Source organism: Podarcis raffonei, chromosome 5 (genome assembly GCF_027172205.1).
Source record: "Podarcis raffonei isolate rPodRaf1 chromosome 5, rPodRaf1.pri, whole genome shotgun sequence".
NCBI lineage: Eukaryota > Metazoa > Chordata > Lepidosauria > Squamata > Lacertidae > Podarcis > Podarcis raffonei.
In genome coordinates, this window is record NC_070606.1 from 22,623,063 (window position 1) to 22,649,442 (window position 26,380).

The 26,380-nt window shown below is 42.5% G+C and overlaps 1 protein-coding gene and 1 long non-coding RNA gene across 2 annotated transcripts in view; both read left to right on the plus strand.

Moving 5' to 3' along the window:
• The window catches only part of SH2D4B (SH2 domain containing 4B), an 83,510-nt gene extending 59,297 nt beyond the window's left edge, over positions 1-24,213 (plus strand). Inside the window, exons 7-8 of the mRNA XM_053388223.1 lie at positions 17,811-18,031; positions 23,825-24,213. Coding sequence (XP_053244198.1) covers positions 17,811-18,031; positions 23,825-23,917 — 314 coding nt within the window. The 3' untranslated portion in view covers positions 23,918-24,213. The remainder of the gene's footprint in view (positions 1-17,810; positions 18,032-23,824) is intronic.
• LOC128413800 (uncharacterized) lies at positions 633-15,243 on the plus strand. The gene is made up of 2 exons (XR_008330463.1): positions 633-725; positions 15,058-15,243. It is a non-coding gene; the product is annotated as an uncharacterized LOC128413800 (long non-coding RNA).
• Positions 24,214-26,380: the final 2,167 nt, after the last annotated feature.

Here is a 26,380-nt window from a genome sequence, read left to right on the forward strand (position 1 = left end):
CAGCTGGCAATGCCCAGTTTAAAAACAATAAATGCTACCTAAGAAATCAAACATTTCCTCACATTAATCTGGTGCCTCTTTTGGATTCTGATTGAAGCACCCATCAGTTAGGCTGAAACTATCAGAACTGAGCCAGCATCAATCCATCCACAACCCTGCTCTGACCTACTTCCATCTCTTGGCTCCTCTGCCCCAAGGAAATTCCATCTGCATCCAGACATAATGTCAGTTTCAACCCCACCCAGGACTGTGTCTTTCACACAAATCCAGCCATCCTTCCCTTGCAGATTTTCACCCCGCCTGCTGCTGCTCCCCACCAGCTTACCTCTTCTTATGCATCCCTAGAGTTCAAAGGTACATTAAGGAGACATGAAGAACATTTGTCCACCCACAAAGGAGACAAGTTTGCAGTATGTATCGAGACAAGTTTGCAGTATGGCAGCTGATCAATCAATAAAGGCAGCCAAAGTCCAGCTCAGTACAGGAACCTCTGTAAATGTAGTTGGACAAACAGACCAGTGATGTCATAATGACCATATCGGCCAATCGGGAGGCATTTTCATTTTCTTCTAGCTATTGACTATGTAACTGATGTAGTTATAACAGACTGGCAATGAAGTTCTAGATTTAGAAAGACTTCTCTTCAGACCAAGCTCATTAATTTTGCCTGCACAAGAAGTAAGAAAGTGTGTTGCAGTTGAGACACCCAATTATATCTACAACAGGTAGAGTGAGCCCGCAGAAACAGCAAACCATTAATATAATTATAATCAAGTAGAGTTGTATAAAGGCTGGATTGCGGTAGCAGATGCAATGCGCAGAGCATCAGAAACAAGGAGATACAGAGTTCTGCTTTTCCTAGAGCTGAGATGGGGAACTTGTGGCATTCCAGATGTGTTGGACTCCAGGTTCCATCAGCATGGCCAGGGATTATGGGAGCTGTAGTCCAACAGCATAAGAAGGTCCATAGGTTCTCCCTCCCCGAGCTAGAGTTTAGGTATGTTTACAATACCGCTTATTCTGCATCCAGTGCACACCCACTGCTAGTTTTTGAAGCCTCATTTAGCCACAGCCCATATCGATCCTGTAGTTTCTTGACAAATACTGCTTTTTGATGCATTTCCCCTCAAACCAGCTTCAATTCAAAATGGATGTGGAGTAAGTGGTAATGTGAACATTTGAGACAGCTGCCACACATGTGCATATGACAGCTTCTCTCTCTGTGTGTGTGTTGCAGTGGGTGGGAAACCAAACAGTTCATGTGTCAAGTGAAGACATCCCTGACCCCTCTCTGTTGTGAACAACAGTGTGTAAATGTGACTTGAAACGCTGCTGGTGTGAATATACCCTATATGACAATCAAGGTATGGAGCAGCTGCTTTTAGGTTATGTGCAGATTAGCACAGCAAAGTCTACTGCATTTGCTCCAAATGTATGAGCATCTGAAGGAAAGCTGAGGAAGCAAAAAGACTGCCTTTCCTCTTCACAAACTAATTAGCTGGAACAAAGGCTTTCACAGCTTCCCACAAAGCATAATAAAGGCAGCACCACAAATTACCTATCTTTCTTTGCAAGCATGCACAATGGGCCACATGTTTTAGGTTAATAACTGGTTTCACACTTAGGAAAGAGTTGTAAAGTGAACACCATCTTGCTTGCTTGCTTGCTTCTGCATATTGTATTACGTGGGCCAAATGATGTTTGCTTAGAACTGAGATCTCTTTAACTTGCTTGGCTGTCGAAGGCTTTGAATCTCTCTCTCTCTCTCTCAAAATGGTCTGTTCTATATGAGTGAAGGGTGGCGCTGTGGGTTAAACCACAGAGCCTAAGACTTGCTGATCAGAAGGTCGGCGGTTCGAATTCCTGTGATGGGGTGAGCTCCCGTTGCTCGGTCCCTGCTCCTGCCAACCTAGCAGTTTGAAAGCACGTCAAAGTGCAAGTAGATAAATAGGTGCCGCTCCGGCGGGAAGGTAAACGGCGTTTCCATGTGCTGCTCTGGTTCACCAGAAGCAGCTTGGCCATGCTGGCCACATGACCCGGAAGCTGCCTGTGGACAAACGCCTGCTCCCTCAGCCAATAAAGCGAGATGAGCGCTGCAACCCCAGAGTCGGTCACGACTGGACCTAATGGTCAGGGATCTCTTCACCTTTTTATATGAGTGAAACTGAGGGCTTGCCATGGCACTTTCCTTCCTGTTTACTGCTGAGTTGGAGCAAATGTCAACCTGGAGAAAACCTGAATGGCATTTGCTCTGATTTAGCACTAAAGTGTGGGTTTCCCAGGGGAAAGCAGCATGGTAAAGGCAAAAAATCCTGGTTGAAATTTGGTAGGGCCATGAGGGGCCAAATAACATTGCCTCATGGCTAGATTATGTTCATAGGCTACCAGCCAGAGATGACCCCCCCCTTTTCTTTTTACATAGATGACATTTATATTCACAAACCTCTTTTGCTGATAGACACCCCCCAGAGGCTATCATGGACTGGTTGGATGGTGGGGGGAACTAGTTGGGGAGCCATTAAGAGAAGAAAGCTCACACCTCAGGGATTGGTGGTGGGGTGATGATGAGTGGTCAGAGGGAGAAGACTGGGAGGAGGAGGTGTTGGAAGCTGAAGGGGTATCATGGCTTAGTGAGCTGAGAGTGTCTGTGGCAGAGAGAAGTCGAGAATCGGAAGGTGAAGCTGGCAAGTGGGAGGAGGGAGGCCAAGAGGCAGAGGTGACTCAGGCTGTTGAAGAGTTAGGGTCCCCCCTTCTTTCTGTGATGAGCTCCCCTCCTCTGTCTCCCAGAACCAGGAGAGATATGAAAAGGGTGGAGTATATTTAAAGTATACTGTAGTTCCTGTTTTCACAAATCCCCAGTGGATTATGCCCAGTGTTTTAAGAGACATATACCTCCAGCATGGAAAATGCATTTGTATTCCAGCTCATAAGATTACACTATACTTGCGCTCCATTATTCCAGTGAAATTTAATTTTGACACAAATTATGAGCAATTTTTCTGCAATGAGGGAACATCCAAAATTATCATGACAACCATTTGTTAAAGTTTTAAAATGATTGTATAAGATGTAGGCAAATGTCATCTTCTTGCTTCTTTCTTTTTGAATTTTGCAACGACTTCCATTTTTCTTTTTCCTTTTCCAGACCATTTTCTCCCGGTAACAGTGCAGATCCAAATAGATAGGCAGCTTCCTATGAATGCTGATGAAATGCATAGGTGCTTAAGAAAGAGCTGAATAAATGAGATTAGGTTTTTGGTGTGTTAGTAATTAGATTTTTTTTCCTGGAATGATGAAAGGGTAGCAGCGCTTTATGATACTACTGGAACAAGGCCACCATTTCATCATATTTATATTGCGGTAACGTCTAGTGGCTGCACTTTTGATCAGAGTCCCATTTCATTTGGAACTCTGCATGCAAATGAGTTCATGTCTTTAGTTTACAATTTGGAGGTGGTCTTGAAATATATAGGACATATCAAATGCAGCGATACCCTAATATAAGGTGGCTGCTTCAGTAGCAAGACTTTTTTCAGCCAGAACTCACCGGAACTCAATTCTGGCACCTCTCAGCTGGGTGCCATTGCCATTATAAGAGAACAAGGGAGGCATTCATGGTGAGTTCTGGCACCTCTTTTTCTAGAAAAATAGCACTGGTAGGAAGAATTAAGAGATCAGGGCAAAAGGTGGGCAGTGGAGCTGAGCAGAGACAGAAGTGTTTTGAGAGGGCAGAATGTGGAGACCCATTGGCAAGGCAAGACAGCGGTCATCATCAGAAACAATAAGAGAACAGAAACAGAGGGAGTGTAGTGTAGTGGTTTAATATTTTGTTGGGAGCTGTCTAGAGTGGCTGGGGCAACCCAGTCAGATGGGTAGCAGTTGCTGCTGCTGCTGCTGCTAGATTGTTAGACTCCTAGCTGGGAGACAAAGGTTCAAATCCCCACTTAGCCATGAGAAATGTAGTAGCACTAGTACTAGTAGTAAAAACAATAACTGCAAAAAGGGGCAGGTAAATATATTCATGGTAGATAAATTCAGAAGTGTAAAAAAAAGAGAGCTGTGTTTCCTGTTTTTCTTATCTGGATTGTGAAATAAATTACGGCTCTGAGATCATGAAATCTTTTTGTGGAAACTGAAATGAAAGACAGAGGAGGGGAGAAATGAAAGGAAGCAACAGCACAGTTCAAAGAAGCATTCATTTGTGGCTCTGCGTTACAAGCAGTGTGCTGTGAGGAGTAATACTGTGGCCCACCTTTCTTGTGCGGCACGGAGCTTGTTAGTGAACATGGGGGAAATATTTTGACAGCAATCTGTAAAAGGTTTACAGTACTTGAGAGCTTGAATTCAGGAAGAGGCAGGGGGAGACAATGAGAGTTTTAACCACGACTCACAGCAGTGGGTGTAGCACATCTAATTTGCAAGGAAAGCTGCTAGGGAATTCATTCCTGAGCTGCGGAATTCATTTCAGAGAGATTCTGGTGTTCAGTTCGTCCTGACACTTCAATATTATTTGGGCAGATAATTTTGTAGAGGTTTCTGTTTCAGAAATCTTGAGCAACAAAGCATGGGCAGAGCTACAGCGCTCTTTCAACAGGTAGGTAAAAGGTTAAGTCAGCACACTCCTGGATGGTTAAGTCTAGTCAAAGGCGACTATAGGGTTGCGGTGCTCATCTTGCTTTTGAGGCCGAAGGAGCTGGCGTTTGTCCACAGACTGCTTTCTGGGTCATGTGGCCAGCATGACTAAACCGCTTATCGTGCAACGGAACAACGTGATGGAAAATAGAGTGCACAGAAACCTCGTTTATCTTCCCACTACAGTGGTACCTATTTATCTACTTGCACTGGCATGCTTTTGAACTGCTAGGTTGGCAGGAGCTGGGACAGAGCAACAGGAGCTCACTCTGTCTTGGGGATTCGAACCTCCAACTTTCCGATCAGCAAGCCCAAGAGGCTCAGTGGTTTAGACCACAGCACCACCCGTGTCCCTTTCAACAAATACCAGTCAACTGAGGGCAGAGCTAGGGTGTGATGCTTGATGCAAGACTGCTACCAAAAGTGGCAGCTCATTCTGTTTATTCAACAAAATTTATATACCACTTACTAGAGCAAGCAGTTTACGCCACTCTGAAACAGTAATTAAAAACAAGTTCCATAGGAAGAAGAAATCAAGTAAAAAACCAGTAAATATAAAACACTTTTACTTCCAAAGGCCACACATCTAGTTTACATGCTGAAATTACATTCCTGGGTAGACTTTCTGGAACAGCCCAGTTTGAAGGAAATGCCCAAAATAATACAGTTAATATAAGGAGCTCCCCTCCCCCCACAAGCCAATGATAACATTTAATCTGATTTTTTCATGCTATTTCTGCTGCTTTTTGCTATCTTTTCTCCGTCCCCCCCCCCCATGAAGCACAATGGAAACAATATGAGGTTGGGTTGAAGCCCCATTGAATTGTCATATCTTGTGAGCCCACTGAAGAATGTGTGCAGCCAATGAAGAAGCTTATATTTTGAAATCAGATCTTAAGACAGAAAATGGGAACCCTGTGCTCCTTCAGATGTTGCCGAACCACAACTCCCACCATCCTTGACCTTTGCCATGCTGGCTGGGGGTGATGGGTGTCCAATACCAGGAGGGCCACAGGTTGCCTTTCCCTTTCCTATGATGTGGGATTTTGGGTGCTCCTTTTTGGTCTTGTTTCCAAGCTCTTTGCTACAACAGGATTTCCCAGCAAATAGTGGAGAATTGTGGTTCGGCACAAAGCACAGGAAGTAGGCAGCACAGGCGTTACCATATCCAGAGCTACTTTGGAACGAGTATTTCCCTGACAGCTTCCACCCCCTGCAGCCATACAATTTCCATTCTGAAGTTTCAGTAAGCCAGCTTTCCTTACCTTAGATGTATTATGACACTCCCCATCTTGCTCAACCTCTTTGCAGTTCCCTTTCCTAAGATATCCCTCTGTGGTGGCCCCACAGCCACCCCAGTTGCATTAAATGGATGGAAAGAAGCTTTGAAGCGAGGAACAGGTCTCCAATCAAGACCCATATAACTAGATGATGCATTAAATATGTAAAGTAGGGACATAGGTGGCGCTGTGGTCTAAACCACTGAGCCTCTTGGGCAAGCCGATTGGAAGGTTGGCAGTTCGAATCTGTGTGATGGTGGTGATCTCCCTTTGCTCTGTCCCAGCTCCTGCCAACCTAGCAGTTTGAAAGCATGCCAGTGCAAGTAGATAAATAGGTACTGCTGTGGCAAGAAGGTAAACGGCATCCAATCAAGACCCATATAACTAGATGATGCATTAAATATGTAAAGTAGGGACATAGGTGGCGCTGTGGTCTAAACCACTGAGCCTCTTGAGGACTTCCGGAGGCGGCGCGAAACAGCAATGGCGGTCCTCTTCAGTTGTTGAAGAGGGGCTCCGCGGAAAAGGGTCGTGCGCTGCGGCACAGCGACGACCCGTTTAGGAAAACCACGGGTAGAGTGAGCCCGTGGCCGTGGGATTCGGCGGGCACCAGGAGCGACCTCGGATACGCAGAAGGGACCCCGTAAGGGGCTCCGGAACGTGGAGGGGGTAGCGGTGCTGTGAATCCATCGCTCTTTCCGCGGAAGCGAAGCCGCGCGGCTGCTGCTGATGAGCGCTGACCTTTCTTCTTTGAACATTTGATTGGAAACAACAAACTCGTGAGTAAGAAATTTGAGGCTTTATTTGGACATCAAATTGGTGAATTTCGGCTGAAAGCGGGAGACGCTAAAAAGGAAGTCAGTCTTCCGTCCCTGTTTAAAGTACTGAGCAAAGTTTTTTTAAAGCGGAAGCGTTGAAAGGAGTTTAAAAGAAGTTGGAACTTACCCTGCAAGTTTGGATTTGATTGTGAGACTGTGCTATACCTCTCTATATTTTGTGGATTATAAAGTTATAAGCCCCAGCTCACGGGCTGCCTGGATACAAAGTAACATCAGATTGTGGCAACTGTGTATAGAGACATAAAGTTACATTGGGCTACTTTGCAGTTACAAAAAAGGAACTGTTGTTCACACCTTCGCAAAGAACCTTTATCATCTGCAGTTTAAAGTGAATTTAGAGGGTTTCCCCCCCTTATTTTGGATTTTACCATATTTGGGAATTAAATGGTGGAAACTTTTGGGGAGCTCCCCCTGCTGGATTGTGGAAATATAAACCTCTGAGAACTGCTGGTTGTTTTGGAAATCTTTTTGCCTGGATGATTGCTTTTCCCATGGGATTTACAATTTGACCTTGAAACCTAGACAGTTGTGGAATGAGTGTGGCAGGAAAAACAAGGGCTGCCAAGAAAGCAAAACAAACTGAACTATTGCAATCAACTTTGCCTGTGCAGCCACGTAGATCATCTGTTCCAATTGTGACAGGTCTGCAAGAAGGACAATTTAAACAGCCAGTTTTGGAGGATATGGCTGCAGGAGGATTAGACCCTATTTCTAAAGAAATATTGGATCAACTGGCAGCATTAAATAAGAAAGCTGATGAACAAGCGGCTAAATTTGACCAGGTTACAGCAACGATTAATAAGTTGACAGACCAAGTTGCTCAAAACACACAGGCGATAGGAAATTTTGAAAAGACTATATCAGAGAACCGAAAATTAGCTGAGGACGCAAACACGAAAGCAGACCAAAACAAAAAAAGGATTGAGGAATTAAGAGGGGAAGTAAGACCACTGAGTAGACAGGTCACTGAACAACAGGCCTATCTGTCTATGGCGGAGCTGAAAAACCGGGAAAGTAATCTTAGGATTAGAAATATTCCAGAACTAGAAAAGGAAGATTTGGCTGGCTTTTTGACTGCAGAAATATCCAAGTTCTGGGGTTTGGCAGAAGAGAAAGACTTCAAAATCGTCACCGCTTTTAGATTGGGAAGAGTGGCCAAGAAAGATAAACCAAGGGATTGCTTGATCATATTGAGATACAAGCAAGAAAAAGACAACATACTTGGCCTACATTTTAAAAACCCATTGGTGATACAGGGAAAGACAGCAGAAATCTTCAGAGACATACCAAAACAATTGTTGGACTTAAGAACTATATACAAGGATCTGGCAAGATTATTAAGAAACAACACAATCCCTTACAGGTGGGAATTCCCCCAAGGATTATCTTTTAATTTGAAAGGGAAGAAGGTGAGAATCAGAACAGCAGAAGAGCAAGAAAAATTCCTAAACGATCACGGGGAGGACCTTCGAAAAGGGACAGCAGGTACCTGGCCACCCCCCACGCCTGGTACAAAAGATCCACCTCCAGACATAGACGAGAAGGGAGACAACCCCATCGGCTAACAAGCTGATCCAGGATGTCTCTGCAGCTTTTTAGTTGGAATATTCATGGGGCAAATTCCCCTGAAAAAAGGAAAAGGATTTTTCACATTTTGAGGAAAGAACAACTAGACGTCATTTGTCTCCAGGAAACCCATGTGACTAGGCTCCACAGAAGAGTGCTAATAAACAAGCGACTAGGCCAAGAATTTATTTCATCAGCTAAAGAAAAGAAAAGGGGAGTCGTGATATATGCAAAGGAGAGCCTAGCACCAAAATTTGTGTTCAAAGATGAACAAGGAAGAATTTTGGCGATCGAAATACAATCACAAGGAGAAAAATTTTTGATAATTGGAATTTATGCACCAAATGAGGGGAAATCTGAATTTTATGGGAAGCTGCATGAGACAATGCTGGACCATATGGACTATAATAACATCATTCTGATGGGAGATATGAATGGGGTTGTCTCCACACACATGGATAAGTCACAAAATCAAAATGTGACTAAAGATGGCAGATTACCAAAGACTTTTTTTGAACTCACAGACAATATGGACTTGATTGATATCTGGAGGACAAAGAACCCCCTAGGTAGAGAGGGAACATTCTTTTCTGAGGCCCACCTATCTTGGACAAGAATCGACCAAATCTGGATATCTAGAGGACTGGCACCCAAGACCAAAAAAGTAGAGATCTGCCCTAAAACTTGCTCCGACCATAACCCCTTGAAAATGGACTTGAGACTTACACCAGCTGGATCCTTCAGATGGAGAATGAATGATGCATTGTTTAGAGACCAGGAGATAGTGAAGAAGGCCCAAAAGACGATGAAAGACTACTTTGAACTAAATTTGAACACTTCGGTGGAAAAAAAAACAATCTGGGACGCAAGCAAAGCTGTTATGAGAGGGTTTCTGATACAGCAGAATTCTATTAAGAAAAAACTCTGGAACGGTAAAAAGGACAAGATCTTGGAAAGGATAAAAGACGGAGAGAAAAAGTTGAGACTAAATCCAAAATCAAAAGAAGTTTTGAGAGAAATAAAATTCCATCAAGCACAATATGCAAAACTGATAAATCAAGAAGTTGAATGGAAAATCAAACAGATGAAACAAAGATCATTTGAATCGGCAAATAAATGTGGGAAGCTGCTATCATGGCAGCTGAAAAAGAGACAAAAACTGAACTTTGTTACCAATCTAGAGGTTGAAGGAGAATGTATTCAGAAACCAGAGGAAATTAGAAAGTGTTTCCAGAGATATTTTAAAAAATTGTTTTCCCAAGGACCCCAAGTGGAGACTGAAATAAATAAATTTTTAAAAAGCTATGGCCTACAAAAACTAACACAAGACAAACAAATTGACTTGAATTATAAAATAACCCAACAGGAAATCGAAAATGCCATTCAGAACATGCAACTAGGCAAATCCCCGGGCCCAGATGGACTTACCTCCAAATACTATAAGATATTGAAGGAATACTTGACTCAGCCATTGATGGAGGTATGTAATCAAATTATGGAAGGGAAGGGGGCACCAGAATCGTGGAAAGAGGCATTCATCACTTTGATACCAAAATTGGAATCTGAAAAGACTCAACTTAAGAACTACCGTCCCATCTCACTCCTAAACGTGGATTACAAGATTTTTGCTGACATTTTGGCAAATAGATTGAAAAAAGTCTTAAATGGAGTTATTCATAAAGACCAAGCAGGCTTTCTCCCTGGCAGGCATTTGTCAGATAATACTAGGAACATTGTTGACGTTCTGGAACTTCTACAGACAAATTTGAATACAAAAGCAGTTTTGATATTTATAGACGCGGAGAAGGCCTTTGACAATATATCTTGGAAATTTATGAAGAAGAATTTGGAAGGGATGGGAGTGGGAAGGGCGTTCCAAAATGGCATAGATGCAATATATTCAGAACAAAAGGCTAAATTGATAGTAAACAATGTGGTGACAGAAGAGTTTAAAATTGAAAAAGGAACACGACAGGGGTGCCCCCTATCACCCTTGCTATTTATTTCTGTCCTTGAGGTTTTGCTAAATTTGATCAGGAAGGATCAGCAGGTGGAAGGAATACAGGTCGGAGGAAAACAATATAAACTGAAGGCCTTTGCAGATGACTTGGTTTTGACATTACAGGAGCCGGTGTCCAGCACAAAAAGAGTATTGGAATTAATTTCTGAGTTTGGTCGGGTGGCGGGATTCAAGTTAAACAAACAAAAAACTAAGGTTTTGGCAAAAAACTTGACACCTTTAGAAATAGATGGGTTTCAGAAGGAAACAGAACTAAACGTTGTTAATAAAGTGAAATACCTGGGGGTCAACTTGACTGGGAAAAATTTGAATCTGTTTAAAGATAATTATGAAAAATGTTGGTCTGAAATTAAAAAGGATCTAGAAATCTGGTCAAGATTGAAACTTTCCTTGTTGGGAAGAATTGTAGCAGTAAAGATGAATGTATTGCCAAAAATGCTGTTTCTGTTCCAGACCCTACAGATCGTGGACAGAGTGGAATGTTTTGGAAAGTGGCAGAGGGACATTATGAAGTTTGTCTGGCAGGGCAAAAAGCCCCGAATAAAATTTAAAATATTAACAGATGCAAAGGAAAGAGGGGGTTTTGCCCTGCCGGACTTAAGGTTGTATTATGAAGCTGCATCCCTCTGCTGGCTGAAAGATTGGTTTTTGCTAGAAAACACTGATGTCCTAGATCTGGAAGGGTTCAACAATGCTTTTGGGTGGCATGCATATTTGTGGTACGACAAGGTAAAGTCTCATAAGTTGTTTAAAAACCATATTGTAAGGAAATCTCTGTTTTCTGTCTGGACTAAATACAAGGACTTATTTGAAAACAAGACTCCGAGGTGGTTATCACCGATGGAGGCTAAAGCCACAAAAATACTTAATATGGGGGGTGGCTGGGCAAAATACTGTGAAATAATAGAAAGAGTGGGTGACACTTGGAGGTTGCAGAGCTTTGAAAAATTGAAAGGGAAGGTGCGAGACTGGTTTCACTATGCCCAAATTTTAGAGATCTTTAAAAAAGATAAAAAAATTGGTTTCCAGGTGGAAAAATCAAAATTAGAACTAGAATTACTTGAACCTAAGACGAAAGTGCTTTCAAGAATGTACAACTTGCTGCTTAAATGGAATACTCAAGATGAGACAGTCAAATCAGCCATGATAAAATGGGCACAAGATATTGGATACAACATTATGTTTGAGGACTGGGAAAGGTTATGGACCACCGGTATGAAATTTACGGCATGTAGTGCCTTAAAGGAAAATATTATGAAAATGATGTACAGGTGGTACATGACCCCAGTCAAACTTGCAAAGATATACCATTTGTCTGATAATAAATGTTGGAAATGTAAGGAGGCTGAAGGAACTTTTTACCACCTCTGGTGGACATGCCCGAGGGTGAAGGCCTTCTGGGAAATGATTTATAACGAGTTGAAAAAGGTATTTAAGTATACCTTTCAGAAGAAACCAGAGGCCTTCCTCTTGGGCATTGTGGGCCAGAGGATACCTAAGAAAGACAGAACCTTCTTTCTATATGCAACGACTGCAGCAAGAATTCTCATAGCTAAATACTGGAAGGCACAGGAGCTACCCACACTGGAAGAATGGCACACACAACTGATGGACTATATGCAACTAGCCGAAATGACTGGCAGAATCCGAGACCTGGGAGAAGAGGCTGCGGAAGAGGATTGGAAAAAATTTAAGGACTATTTACAAAAACATTATAAGATATATGAATGTTAAAAATTTGCTAAGGTTTGAGGTAAATATGCTTCAGTATTGAAATTCGGAGTTGATAGAAACAAAGTTAATGATTGAGAAAAGTTTTAATTTCAGAGTGAATAATTAGATGAAAATACAAAAACACAGGAAACAAGGTATTAATTTGCTGTTTATATTTATTATAAAGAATGCAGGGATGGAGGAGATGGGGAAGTCCAGTGGATGATGAAAAAAAAAAAAAAAGACTTCGAAAAATGAATTTTTTCTTGTTTAATTTCTTTTTCTTTCTGTAAAACCGCTTTTGTTGTGTTATTGATGATGGATTTAGATTCTGGAAAAAAGCAATAAAAAAATTTATATAAAAAAAAAAAAAATAAACCACTGAGCCTCTTGGGCAAGCCGATTGGAAGGTTGGCAGTTCGAATCTGTGTGATGGTGGTGATCTCCCTTTGCTCTGTCCCAGCTCCTGCCAACCTAGCAGTTTGAAAGCATGCCAGTGCAAGTAGATAAATAGGTACTGCTGTGGCAAGAAGGTAAACGGCATTTATGTGCGCTCTGGTTTCCGTCACAGTGTTCTGCTGCACCAGAAGCAGTTTTGTCATGTTAGCCACATGACCCAGAAAGCTGTCTGTGGACAAACACCGGCTCCCTCAGCCTGAAAGTGAGATGAGCGCCGCAACCCCAGAGTCACCTTTGATTGGACTTAACCATCCAATTGTCCTTCACCTTTTTTTACCTTTTGTATTTAAAGTATCTAATTTTATTCCTGTTAATAATTGCTCTGGATGCATGGGTGGTCATAAATGGGGCTGTGGGGAGGTTGAGTTAACCCTTTCCCCCCTGGTGCAGTCCTGACAAAGATCTCACCCCTGAAGCTGCTCTGCTCTTTGATGGAAAGCTCTATTGGCAGCAATGACGACTTCTCTTCTGGGGCAAATAGGATCTTCAGAAGGGGTCATTTTGGGTGGGACAACAGCAGGTGGGGGGCGAAGAGGGAGGAATTAACCATGTGTGGTGTGGTCTCAGATCTATTCCTCACCCCCTGCCTCAAAGCTGTTAATCTAAAAGGGAATCAAGAAACATTCAATGCAGCCATGGCATTTAATATATTGTCTCATATGTCCTGTACTTGAGCCTTTCAACTTGTATTGTGCAGGAGGAATTAAATTACTGCTAAATCTCCAAGGAACTGCCCACACCTAGGGTGATTCACATTTTGAGCACCATTGAAGTTATCCTTGAAATATAGCAGCTTTTTCCCTGGGAATCACTCTCTAATTTATATATTCTCACACCTGGAAAGATTTGTTTTCTTTTACCTTTTATTCATGTCAGTTAAATCCTTATTGCTTGTTCCCAGCTGCAAAATTGTGCTTTTGCTACCAGCAGTACAAGCACGTCTGGTGCGATTTCTTGCAAGCGAGTCTGTGAATTCAGCCTGCGATACCAGCAGATGGTGAATCCCTCCAGCAGTTTAGTTTCTAGGTCCAGCTGTCTTTGGATTCACTTTGCACTGCATTTCAATATATATTAAACAATGCTCCGAGTTAAACAATGGAAGAACTGTAGTATTTGCAATCATAGCCATTCAGAGTCCGCTACACCTGGATCAGGGAGACCTGGGTTCAAGTTGTCTCATCCATGGTGCTCAGAGCTGCACAATTGCAGGGAGGGCAGTTTTTGCTGGGTTGTACCATTCCAGCAGACACGCGGAGGGAGGCATGTTTGAAATCTTCACCACATTAAAAACTGTGATGCTACACATCTGCATGTACAAAACAAATCCTTGCAGGGACAAGGATGAATGGAAACTCTCTTTGCTGGTATGTTAGTTCTGTATGCTTAGGAAGATTTTCATTGCACATTCGACCATATAATTTCCCCCCCCCTTAACAATCTGAAATTGCCAAGTTTGTTCTGACAAGCTCAGGGATATCTCCCAAAGTGCTGGTGCTTCTCTTAACCATATCCTGTGAGCCAGTAACTCAAAGACTACAGAGCTCTCCAGAGCCTTAAAAACCAGCCTATTGAACATAGTATTTTTAGTGTTCAGGACTTCAGCAAAGAATAAACAAAATTTCAGAGGTGGAAGGCAGCATTAGAAAGCACACCAAGATGGAGATATATTTTGGCCACAAGAGTGCAAATAAAACTACAAATGCTTTCTGCTCAGCTTTTGCTATGAACGCAGTTTTGCTGTTTTCCCCCGACCAGTTGCACACCTGGTCTTATGTGTACCTTTTTCAAAACCAAAGAAAAGAGGGAAATGGTGGGAACAATGGAAGGGGAGAGGTCAGTGCTATGGATTTCTGCAGATAACATAATATTTCAAATCACACTAATAAAGGCATCAGTGATTCAAAACAGGGTGCCTCAGGAGGGCGAGATGGGATGCCAGACCACTTGACTTGAATTCAGACTGTTTCAACTGGTTTTCTACAGATGTTGTTTATTTTCCAATAACTGTCCCAAAGTGAGTGGCTTCTGTAAGCCCCCACACTTCTCTGTTTGCTTTCTTGTTGTCATGAGAACAGTACAGTATATTTTTTTAAAGCAGAAAGGAGGAGGGCTTCCATTTCTCTAATTAACACACACTTGGCAAATGACTGGTTAGATGCAAACTAAAACAAAGAGGTGTGGGAGAGCTGAAAAGATAAGGTACAACTCTTGACGATATCAGAAAACCAAACACAGAAATAACAAGAAAGCTTCCTGAGAATTCTTTCCAGCTTTTTGGGGGGGAGAGAACTAAAACAAATATGAGTGTTGCCCTAAGCTAGCTAAAATTTTATACCCATGAAATAACACCCGTGCCTCAGAATAAAGGTATGCTCTGGCAGGAGAAAAGGTAATGTGGAAGACTGCTATGTTTTCCTTCCAGTGGTGGGTTGGGGGGAGGAGGTGAACAGCTTGTTGAAAATGACCGCATTTGGTGGTGTGTGTTTGATAATGATGGCCAGTGAAATTCTGGATGGCTGTCAGCTCAGTATTTCTGTTGTATATGCAGAGTCCAATCTGCTGTCCAGCTGGAATGGATTGCTCAGATCACGTCAATCTCAGTGGGCAGCCTTAGAAGAGCGATGCTGCAAAGATTATAAAATCAGAGAGCTGGTGTGGTGTGTGTATGGTCTTGGATTTGAGCAGGAATAGGGCCAGCTTCAAACTCTATTCAGCCATAAATCTCACAAAATTATTTTGGTCTGGTCATGTCCATCCGCCTAACCCCGCTCTTAGAATTGTTGTGGCAATAAATTGGGAAACACCTGGGTTCCTTGGAGAAAGGGCAAGGTATAACAAATAAAATGCACCTTAAGTTAGAAAACACTGGCATAGTTGCATTGTCCTTGCCACCCTTTCATCTCCTTAGCTATGGGGTTTTTTTGGGGTGGGGTGGGGTGGGGAGTTGTCAATGACATCACAATGGTACATCTCATATGACAACACCCTGGACATTCATAAACAAAATCATGTGGATCAACGCAGCCCTTGGGATGATACAGCAGGTTGAGCAAATGAAGCCAAAGGCAACGGGAGCAGAGAAAAGGGGAAAAGATGCATTAGCCAGATGAACAAGGGGACACCAAACAGCGTTGAAACAGCACATGTGTTTGGTGACGTGAGAATTTTTCTGTAATTTGCCTGTAACGCGCATGCTACTTTTGAATTGAATATTGAAACTGGCGAATATTTGGCACAGCTCTGACATTAAATATGTGGAATACATGTGCATAGATTTGCACATTGCATCCTCTCCAGCTTAAGATGGAATATACATATTTAAAAGGGAGGTGCACAGCAGGGAAGTCTACTTCAAAACCTGAGGATCAGCTTTAATATTTCTCTTTACAATATAGTCTTCTTCTGCTTGCCACTCTGTATGTATTCATGCACACTCTGAGTTGGCTGCTTCCCTATAGGTCCAGCTGTGCTTTCCGGATTGCAGTTATCCTTGAGTGAGCATTGCTTAGCTCTGTCTACCCGAGGCACAGGGAATCCTTTTCAATTCATGGACCACATTCCCTTCTGGACAACTTTCTGGGGGTCACATGCCAGTGGTGATGGGCAGAAGCAGAACTGGGTGGCACAACGGATATAAATTTTACCTTGTACAACAAGCTAATTTATACATACACTCACATACATACACTCCTGGTTTGGAGGCAGGATTCTAGCTAACTGCAGGCTAGAATGCAGTAGCTATATTTTGGTACAGCCAGCCAGCTGTTAAATTGCGTGATACGGGCAACGGTAGAAAGGAGCCAAACGAGATAGCCACTGGGGCCAGTTCAGCCCTCTCGAATATCTTTGATTCTAAGAGCTGTTTGGCATTTGTCCTGTATGGGCAGTGGTACATGCTGCTTTAACACAGTTTGCCTGGTGGACGAGTAAAGGCTCCCTGATGAGAGCATCACCATTAGAGAATCACAAAGTTGTCAACTAGAAAGCCAACCACTTCGAAAACCCCAGCAGCTCTCTGTGAACTGATGGCATTACTCTTGCCAGTGCAACCCTCTTTACCGAGGACAAACATGCCTGATCTATCTGTGTGGTGTTTAAACTGAGGTGGTAACCATCAGCAAAAGGAGATACTATATAAGCACTGCCAGCCTTTCCATTTGCATATTCAGAGAAGGCCAGAAAGGTAGAGACGTGAAACCTTACCTATGCAAACAGAGCTCTTATTTCCAGTATGATTCTCTTTGGCACATGGTACATTGTATTAGAATCTAATGATGCCGCTTCAGACAATCTGTGTCACATGGGGGTTCTATCTATCAGCCTGTGTCCCCCTGCCTTCCTTGCAAATGTGTAACCAGAATTACACAAATCTAGGTACTTCTTGTGCAATTCTGGAACGTTTAACAATTGACTGCTTTGGTTGGTGGCTCTTCATCTATTTATTGTTACTTATTTTTAAATTTTCTATACCACTTTATATTTTTAATAACAACCTCAAAGTGGTTTACAGCATATTAAATCAATAAAACAATAAAATAATAGCAGGGGGATGTTTCTCCAGCCTCATGAGGAGTCTCTTGAATAGGGCTGATGAGTCTGGGCCCTGCCCCCTAGGCCAGGTGGAAAGGGCCATGCAGGGAGCGTCCTTCACAACTCACAGCCGGGCAATGTAGTTGTCTATTTACATGCCATGATGAAGACTGGCTGTTGTCTTTCCTTCCTGAAGAAAAAAAGCCCAATTTGAAGTGCTTCATACTACAGTGCTGTAATTTACATATGTACTTTCCCAGAGGCTCCAGAATGTTTGCCTGATACTGTAGATTCATCATTTGGACATTTAAAAATTCCTCAATCTCACAATGCTCTTCCACAATTTATATTTCACCTCTAGGTGTTGTTGAATGCCAACAATAGCCCCACCACAGCATGGTCTGTGGGAATGGATGGTGGAAACTGTAGTTCAACAACATCTGGAGGTTCCAGGTTTCCCATCCCTCTCTTAAAAACTATGTCATTTGATGCATTTTAAGATTTTATATGAAACAGCCTGCTTCACCTGACGTCTAAATGCCTTTATTTAATGGACTATGCATATGTTTCCAGACCTCTAGGGCAGGCTTCCTCAAACTCAGCCCTCCAGATGTTTTGATACTACAATTCCCATCATCCCTGACCACTGGTTCTGCTAGCTAGGGAACATGGGAGTTGTAGGCCAAAAACATCTGGAGGGCCGAGGTTGAGGAAGCCTGCTCTAGGGAATACTAGTTGCTTGATACAGTTTTTTTGCTCTGTTTTGGGCAGGAATTATTAGTCGCCAGGAGGCAGAAGAGCTGCTGATGAACAAGTCTGAGGGAGCATTCCTAGTGCGGGTCAGTGAGAAAATCTGGGGATATGCCCTGTCCTATCGCCATCAGAGTGGATTCAAACATTTCCTGGTGGATGCTTCCGGAGACTTCTACAGCTTCTTAGGGGTGGATCCCAACCGACATGCCACACTCACAGACCTTATCGATTTCCACAAGGTATTACTTGCTATGTGCACAGAATATGAAAAACTGAACTTGATTGATGAATATTTCAAAAGGAAGAAGCAGTGTGAGCCCGGGTCTTATACAGAATTAGTCTTTACAGACAGGGCTGGTTTCAGGTTTGGGGAGTGAAGGCTAGCTCTAGGCATGGTGACTGTGGTGGAGCATTATCTGAAGCACCAGATGGCTGAGTCTAGTTACCATTTTCATTTCCCATAATGCCTCAATGGTGTTGTGGCAAGGGCATTGTGGGAAATCAGTATAGCAGTTGGATTCAACTGTCCAGAGCTGGTCCAAGTGCTGAACCTTCCCCTCCCCGAAAACACACACACACACACACACACACACACACACACTTGACTGCAGGTTCTACATATTAGGGAGAAATGCATATAAATGCCTATGAAAGGGAAAATAAAATTCAAAAACAACCATTCTAGTAGGGGAAATTGTTTGTAAAAATGTGTATATTTTGGGTAAGTGTGCACTAAACTGTTGACAAATGCAGTGCAGCCCAACCCATGCAGCTCCTATCACTTGGGAGCATGTGAAATAGGGGAACAAGCTTAATCCTCTCACAGTCTCCATATACATACTAAATCAGACTATTGGCTCATTCTCAGCTGCTCCCCATTCCTCTCATCAAGGTTTTGCACAGCCCTGCTACCTGCGTGCCTTTTTAACTGGAGCTGTCGGGGCCTGAGTCAGAGGCTTTGTGAATGCAAAGCACATCGTCAGGCAGTGTAGATAGAGCTATTTTTCATTCTGATGTAATGCTTCTGGGAGAAAGAAGATGGGGAACTGGTAGTATACATGATATAGCAAGGGACCTGTGTATTTTGTGCAAAAATGGGGAGGGGAAGAGCCCACCCTTATTAAAGTTCTGTGCCAAGGCAATCCGAGTCCCATATCAGGAAAAACTCAGTTCATCAAAATAGATGATGTAAGTTTATTGATTTTGTGTGATTTCTTTATTTCCCCATAATTTATTATATGGCATTCTTTCCCTCTTCATTAGCAAGCAGGGGCAAGGATTATGAGTGCCCTTACCCTGCACCCACTCAGTTAGACACCCTCCTTTGATTTCTCAGAACCCAACTAGATAGGCGTTTGTTTGTTTGCTTTTAAAAAGACTAACCAACTAGTCAAGAGTTGGGGGGGCATGCCCCCCCATTCAGAACCAGTCTTCCCTATGTGCCAGCTATTTGAAATGGGAGGAAAGCTGACACAGGCGCCATTGGAAACTTTGCTTCCATTGCAAATAGCAGGCTTCTGGTTTGTGATTCCAGTTTGTACCATGGCAGATGTAAACAGTTAAAGCTCTCTTTCCCCTATACAGTGTTACCTTGGGTTACAGACGCTTCAGGTTACAGACTCCGCTAACCCAGAAATAGTACCTCAGGTTAAGAACTTTGCTTCAGGATGAGAACAGAAATTGCGCCGCCGCAGCACGGCGGCAGCAGGAGGCCCCATTAGCTAAAGTGGTACCTCAGGTTAAGAACAGTTTCAGGTTAAGAATGGGCCTCCTGAATAAATTAAGTTCTTAACCACTGTACCTGTTTTTTGCGGTGGAAGGGATTGGTCACCTGCACCAGCAATTGGTTTCCTTATTTGTTTGTTTTTGTTTTTAAAAAACTTGCAATGCATATGTAATGACATCACTGTCAGCTTGGCCCTAAAATTTCAGCTGGTGTTGCCCACATACTTTCAAGCTTATGTTTGCAGCCACAAAAGCTAGAACAAAGATGGAAAGGCTGGGACTCTTCTGCTATTGTCAGCTCCATTCAGCCTGGGCATTGCTCAGGGATGATGGGAGTTGTAGTCCAACAACATCTGAAGGGTCATGGGTCTAGAATCTTGCACTAAAAAGACAATAAAACAATACAATACAATACAATACAATACAATACAATACAATACAATACAATACAGCTGAGATAGTTGGGAAGCCAATTGTGGACCCAGTCTCACTTTCTGCAAGCTTCCAGATAGGGATGCACAAATCTACCCATTTTGGTTTATCTTAGTTTCTCATTTTTCCAATCTGAATTTTAAGTTCTCCACATTTCTGTTGGTTTGCGGTTTTTTAAAGTTCTCATGAAAATTGACCAGTGTGAATTTCTCCAAATGTACACATCTTTGTATGCAATCTTGCCTAATTCATATTTTTGCAAAGCAGTTTACCTTAAATTAATACATTTTGGTATGCCATTTTCACTAATATATGCATTTCTATGCACAATTTACCATAGTATACAATTTTTTTTTTACTCCATCTTGGCTGGCGAACTGAATTGCAAAATTCAGAGAAGTGTGAATTTCAAAAGAGAACAGTCGTTCAGTTTGAGTATTGCTTCGAAAAGTGCATATTAGGTGGGCTAACCTTAAAATGGGAACTGAATTGCCTTTCTCTCCCACTGCTCCTTGCAGAATCACAGCATGCACACAACCCTGGGCATAGTTACAGAACCAGCGACAAAAAGTCCTACAAACTTCAGATACAGGGACTGCGGCAACTTCAGTATCCCCCTTCTTTCCCTAGAGTCAAGCTTGCACGAAAACTTTTGTATTTCTCTTCCTCCCAGCTTGCTCATCATAGGCAATAAGAGCACAAGAAAAGCCCATCCATCTAGGGAGGAAGCACAGGGACACCTGTCAAAAGCAAAACGTCCATTAGCCTCTGACATTCAAAATAAAATAGATTGGGATGTCCCCCGATGAGAAAAATCAATGACTGCAGCTATGACAAGCTTGTTAGAGGACTTGCTTGGCCCCTGAAGTGAGCAGGCAAGTCTCGCTTAATTGTCTGTGGTCAAATGGGAAAGAGATTTAACAGCGCCGTCTTGGGATGTTGCCCCTTCCTTATCTCCCCAGCCACTAACTCCGGTGCCTTTTTCATCTGAGTGCACTCCTAACGATAAATACAGGAAAAAAGTCAGAGCCAGCTGTGGTAATGGCAGAAAAATGCAATGGTATACAGGCACCAGCCAGTCTACCTGCTATTATTAAATCTCATATATATATATATAGAGAGAGAGAGAGAGAGAGAGAGAGTTTATAAAGACCCAAAAGTCAAGTTCATGTACATTTAAACACAATGCAGAAAATGCTACAGGTAGCCCTCCTGAACCAATGATGTGCAGGTTTGCAGATACAGTGGTACCTCGGGTAACAGACACTTCAGATTACAGACTTCACTAACCCAAAAATAGTACCTTGGTTTAAGAACTTTGCTTCGGGATGAGAACAGAAATCATGCAGCGGCAGTGCAGAGGCAGTGGGAGGCCCCATTAGGTAAAGTGGTACCTCAGGTTAAGAACAGTTTCAGGTTAAGAATGAACCTCCAGAAAGAATTAAGTTCTTAACCATAGGCACCACTGTACATTGGTTTTGTATGTGGATATCCTTCAGATGTGTTCTAAAAGCACTTTGCAGAAGCAGGGTTGTGGTTAGGGTCATGGCTGGCTGCACACACACACTTACAGCACATTTGCCCAACACCTAGAATCCAGGGAACTATGGTTTGTTAGGAGTGCTGGGAACTGTCACACTATGAGAGGTATACTACATTTCACAGGATTCTTTGGAGGAAAGATGTTCTTGAAATGTATGGTGTGTACGCAGCCATTGCCAGAACCGAGAAACTCTAGTCCTTTGCCTGCCTCAGATCTACAATCCAGAGTTCCACGAGGAGAGGGAATGGCTCTTAAACCAGTTTGTCAATGGCACAAATGCATGCCCTCAGTCCCTTATGTCAGTTTTAGATATGTAAAGAGCAAAAGATTGTGTTTCCGGCAACCCACCACCATGACAACACTGGGGTAGGGGAAGGAATTCTGTCCTTTAGTCTCCCTCAGCCGCTGGAAGAGCACTTTATTTCCTGATGTCATTGTGGAGTGCCACAGCATTAAGATCAGGAGATTAATCTGTGAGGACTAGCAAGCCACTTTCTGTGGTTTGTCTAGCCAGAGGTGGCCTGTGGACTAGCTAGGCCTGTCACAGAGACATATCGTCACCATGGAGCCAAGCAAGGGGTCCATATTACACCAAGCAGTTGTGATCATCGTGCCAGGGTCAAGAGTGGCTCTTCCGGGCCATACAATTGCATTTGCAGTGTATTCATGTAACTTTACTCCAGTTATCCAGAAACTGCACTAGAGAAGAAGGAACTCTTTTACATGACCCTTGGCATCCTGACATAGGATTGCCTCTTTCTCCATGAAAGTCAGTTTTGCTACTGATTTCAATAGGCTGCACCCTTTTGTCTTTGGTTTTTCCAGGGCCAGATTTAGGTGGATGCGGCCCTAAGCTATTGAAGGTAATGGGGCCCTTTTTATGTCCAGCTGTCCTTTGTCAACAACAAATTGTCAATTTTTTGTTGTTGAACATATGCTATAAGGTAATTTGTGGACCTAATAGGTATCTAAAGCCATTTGCACATTACAAAATATGTATTTTATCAAAGTACATCCAGTTTTTTCCCTTTAGATTTTTCGGGGGCCTCCAAGAGAGTGGGGCCCTAAGCTATAGCTTGTTTAGCTTATACGTAAATCTGGCCCTGGGCTTTTCTGATCTCTGGCGTTGTTTGTGTCTGCATGCACAATATGTATTGGAACAAATAAACTATACCCCCCTCCTGTGCACACACACACACAGACACACAGAGACAAAACCTTTTCAGTTCTCTTGAAGCATCTTAATGTACCAGACATGGCAAAAAGTGAATCTTCAATGAGTAATGGCCTGTAAGCTAGGGCTGTCGAAAATAAATTCATTTTAGAAATGTTTCAGATGATTGCTGTTTATGTATAAGCATCAGATGATCTAGATACAAGTGATTCAATTGCAAACAGGCAGCAGGCAAGAGAACATGCATTTAAAAGGAGGTGGGGCTGGCAGAGGGTGGGGAGGAAGAAACTCATATCCAAGGCAAAGATGAATAGGAATGGGTGAATAATGCATCCTTCGACTTCTGCATGATTAGACAGTGCCACATCCTAGATGGAGAAAGATAATAGCTGCTATTTCCAGACTGAAAACAAACAATGGTAAGTATGTACATGAGCACCAGCGAGTCTCTTCTCATTGAGCTGAGCTGAGCTGGAATGATTAATCATCCGAGCCATGGTCCCACCTGCATCCCATGTTTATTTGTTTAGCATGGAGGTAATGAGGTTTTCACGTGAACCTTAGGAGCTGTGCTACATGATTAGCAGGCCGTTAATGACACAGCCCTTGCTTAACTGCAGCACCTCAAACTGCAGGTGAGGGATTAAATGCTCGAATGGTCCCTCATCTCAAAAATGACAACAACATAAAACTTGCCAGTTAAGCTTTCTCCCCAACATGCTAGCTCTGCGTGTGTAGAGAGAGCTTTTTTATCATCTATTTTAATATCGGAGTGCATTTGAACACCCAGTTGCTATGTCAGAAATAGTTCGCTGCAGTTATAGATACATTATATCAGTCTGCTGATCATGTGGCTGTGAGTCTGTGCATTCCCTCTTTCCTCTTTAGAAAAAAATCCCTTGCTGAGCTGTTAGAAGGCAGAACAGGATGATTAATCATGAAGATCTCCCTCTTCCCCCCACCCCAGATATTAAACACCATGCTAATATGTCTCCTGTCAACTGGTTTAATATGAACCATCAAAAGAATTAAAACACCTTACAGCATGAACCTAGATGTGCTTATGGGGCTTCATAAGTGCAGTATATAGTAAGCCATATAGTCATTTCAACATGATTATTTTTCACACTGATGATGCAATTTGTTTTCTCTTTCTAGGAAGAAATAATCACATCCTCTGGCGGAGAGTTGCTGCTGGAGCCTTGCAGACAAACAAAGAACCCACCCGATTATAGCCCTTTATTTGAATGACTGTGGAGACTATAGTAAATATTTCTGGAGAACAGAAATAATTAGTGAAATGACTCCACCTTGAGATATAAGATAGCAGCTTATCACCAGCTAATGAATGGCAAATGTTAACCAAGAAAATGTCTTATGTAGGCAATCCAATTTTTAATTCGCAGCCATTATTTATCTTATTAGCCATTTAAAACTGGAAGCACGGGAAAACAATTCCTCTACAATTGTCCTTCAGAATAGGGTTAAACCACCAGTGATGATCAAAAATCACCCCCCACAAAAATTTCCCTAATAGCTGTAGCAAAAGAGATAATAATAATAATAATAAATTTTATTTATATCCCGCCCTCCCCAGCCGAAGCCGGGCTCAGGGCGGCTAACAACAAGATGGTTGGTAATGGAACTTATTTAGCATATAGTGAGTTGTGGAATTCTCAAAATGGTAGCATTCAGGAGCTAGATGTATGCGACTGAAAAAGATGCAGATTAATGGTATGGCTATGTAGAGATAGGTCTTTTCTAGTCTTCAAACTATGCATGATGTTAGCAGCCCCATTTGCTTAAACCTCGTCTTTCCCAGGTATGCATAAAGTGGGGGTCTGATTTTTATTTTTACCTCAGTAAGGAGAGCAAAGCCATCCTTGCACCCACCACTTTTCTTTCCATAACCTTTCTTCCAGCCAAGCTCAATTCTGGCATCACAGCTTGGTTGAAGAGGGGTGGAGTCAAAGGTAAGCTATGGGGAAGGGGTTAAGTACCCCCAATCATTGGGGCAGCTCCTGGCTGAAACCAACGTGGCAGTGGCTGTTACATGTGCCTTGAGCCTATACAGAGAGTGGAAAGGGAGACCAGTGTTTATACATTTCACAGTCCTTTAGCAGGGGTGTTACAGCCATTAGAACCTCCTCCCCTTTCCCAGAATGGGAACTGCTTGCCTACCATCCCATTATAAAGAGGGATTTCCCTTTCAACAGGCCTTGACTTGTATGCAGGATTGAATTGTCAAGTGTAAAAGTGTACATATTGCCACCTGGCAAATATTGGAGGATAAAACATACCGACTTCTAAGTTGCACTCATTACCAACTTTTTATAAGGAGCAATAAACACTTGTGAAACATCGGCATCTTATGGATATTTTTGCTTTTGTTTTTATTTAGCTAGGAAAATCTCTTCCTTCTGTCCCTCTGTTTTCAATTACAAGCCTATATGGGCAACTATACTCATGCATTTTTATACTTTGTACCAAGCCTCAGTTATGATGACAAATAACATTATGACTGTGTGATACTTTGGTGAGTTTTTCATTGGAATATGAAAGGATCTGATTTATTTCCATCTTCTCCCCTCCTCAGATTTACCCTCTAAAAATTGTTAGAACAATCTGACTATTAAAAACTGAGAAAATAATAAAACTAAAACACTGGCAGCAGAAATACAGAGAAAGGACTGACACTGCAGCCTAAAAGATAGCAGAAAAAATGGCTTTAGCTTGTTTTCTAAAAAGTCATCAGCAGGAACTAACATTTTGGACTTCTAAGGGAAGGCGTTTGACAAGGAAGGGGTCACCACAAAGAAGACCCTGCTTCTGCCACACAGCATAAATCTGGACAAGAAATGCACCATCAGCAAAAACCTATTTGAGAATCGCAAAATCTGTAAACTCATGGTGGAAAAGGCAGTCTCTATATTTTTCCAGTTTTAGGCCATTTAGGGCAGGGATAGGAAATATGTGACCCTTCAGATGCTGCTGGATTGCAAATTCCACCATCCCTGACCAGTGGCCATGTCTAGCATCAAGAGAGCTACTCTTGATTACTACAACTGATTAGGCCTTAAATGTCAACACAAATACTTTCTATTTAGCCTATATCAGGGCCGAGGAACCCGTGGCCCTCCATAATTCCCATCATCCTTGGCCTTTTTCTGTTTGAACTGGGAAATATTATTTATATCCCACTTTAAGGTTTAAATAAAGGCCATCTAGGTGACCTGCATTAAACAATAAAGATAAAAATAACAGGAACAACAAGCAAGCATCTCTTATATCAAAGCATTAAAAAAGGAGAAATAACAGTAAGATGTTAACAAAAACCATAAAATCATGATGAAAAGCGGACAAATCGAACTTCTGCTACTCCCAAGATTCCCCCCCCCCAAATAAGAAGACTTTGACCACCTTAAGCCACAGCTGAAGAAACCTCCTTGAGCATGAGTCTCCTTTCTGAAGGCTGAGATGTTCAGAGCACTCCCTCATAAGATGGCGTGAGTACATGGGAAGGGAAGTATTGAAGGGGGAAAGGCAGGAACATGAATGGGAACCAAGTTGTTGCATATGAATTCCTCTCAGCCCCAGCCAGCATGGCCAATGATGAGAGATAATGGGAGTTGTAGTCCAACAACACTGGGAGAATCAAAAGTTGCCCACCTGATTTAGAAATTTGACGGTCAACACCAGAGCAATTGGCATTGG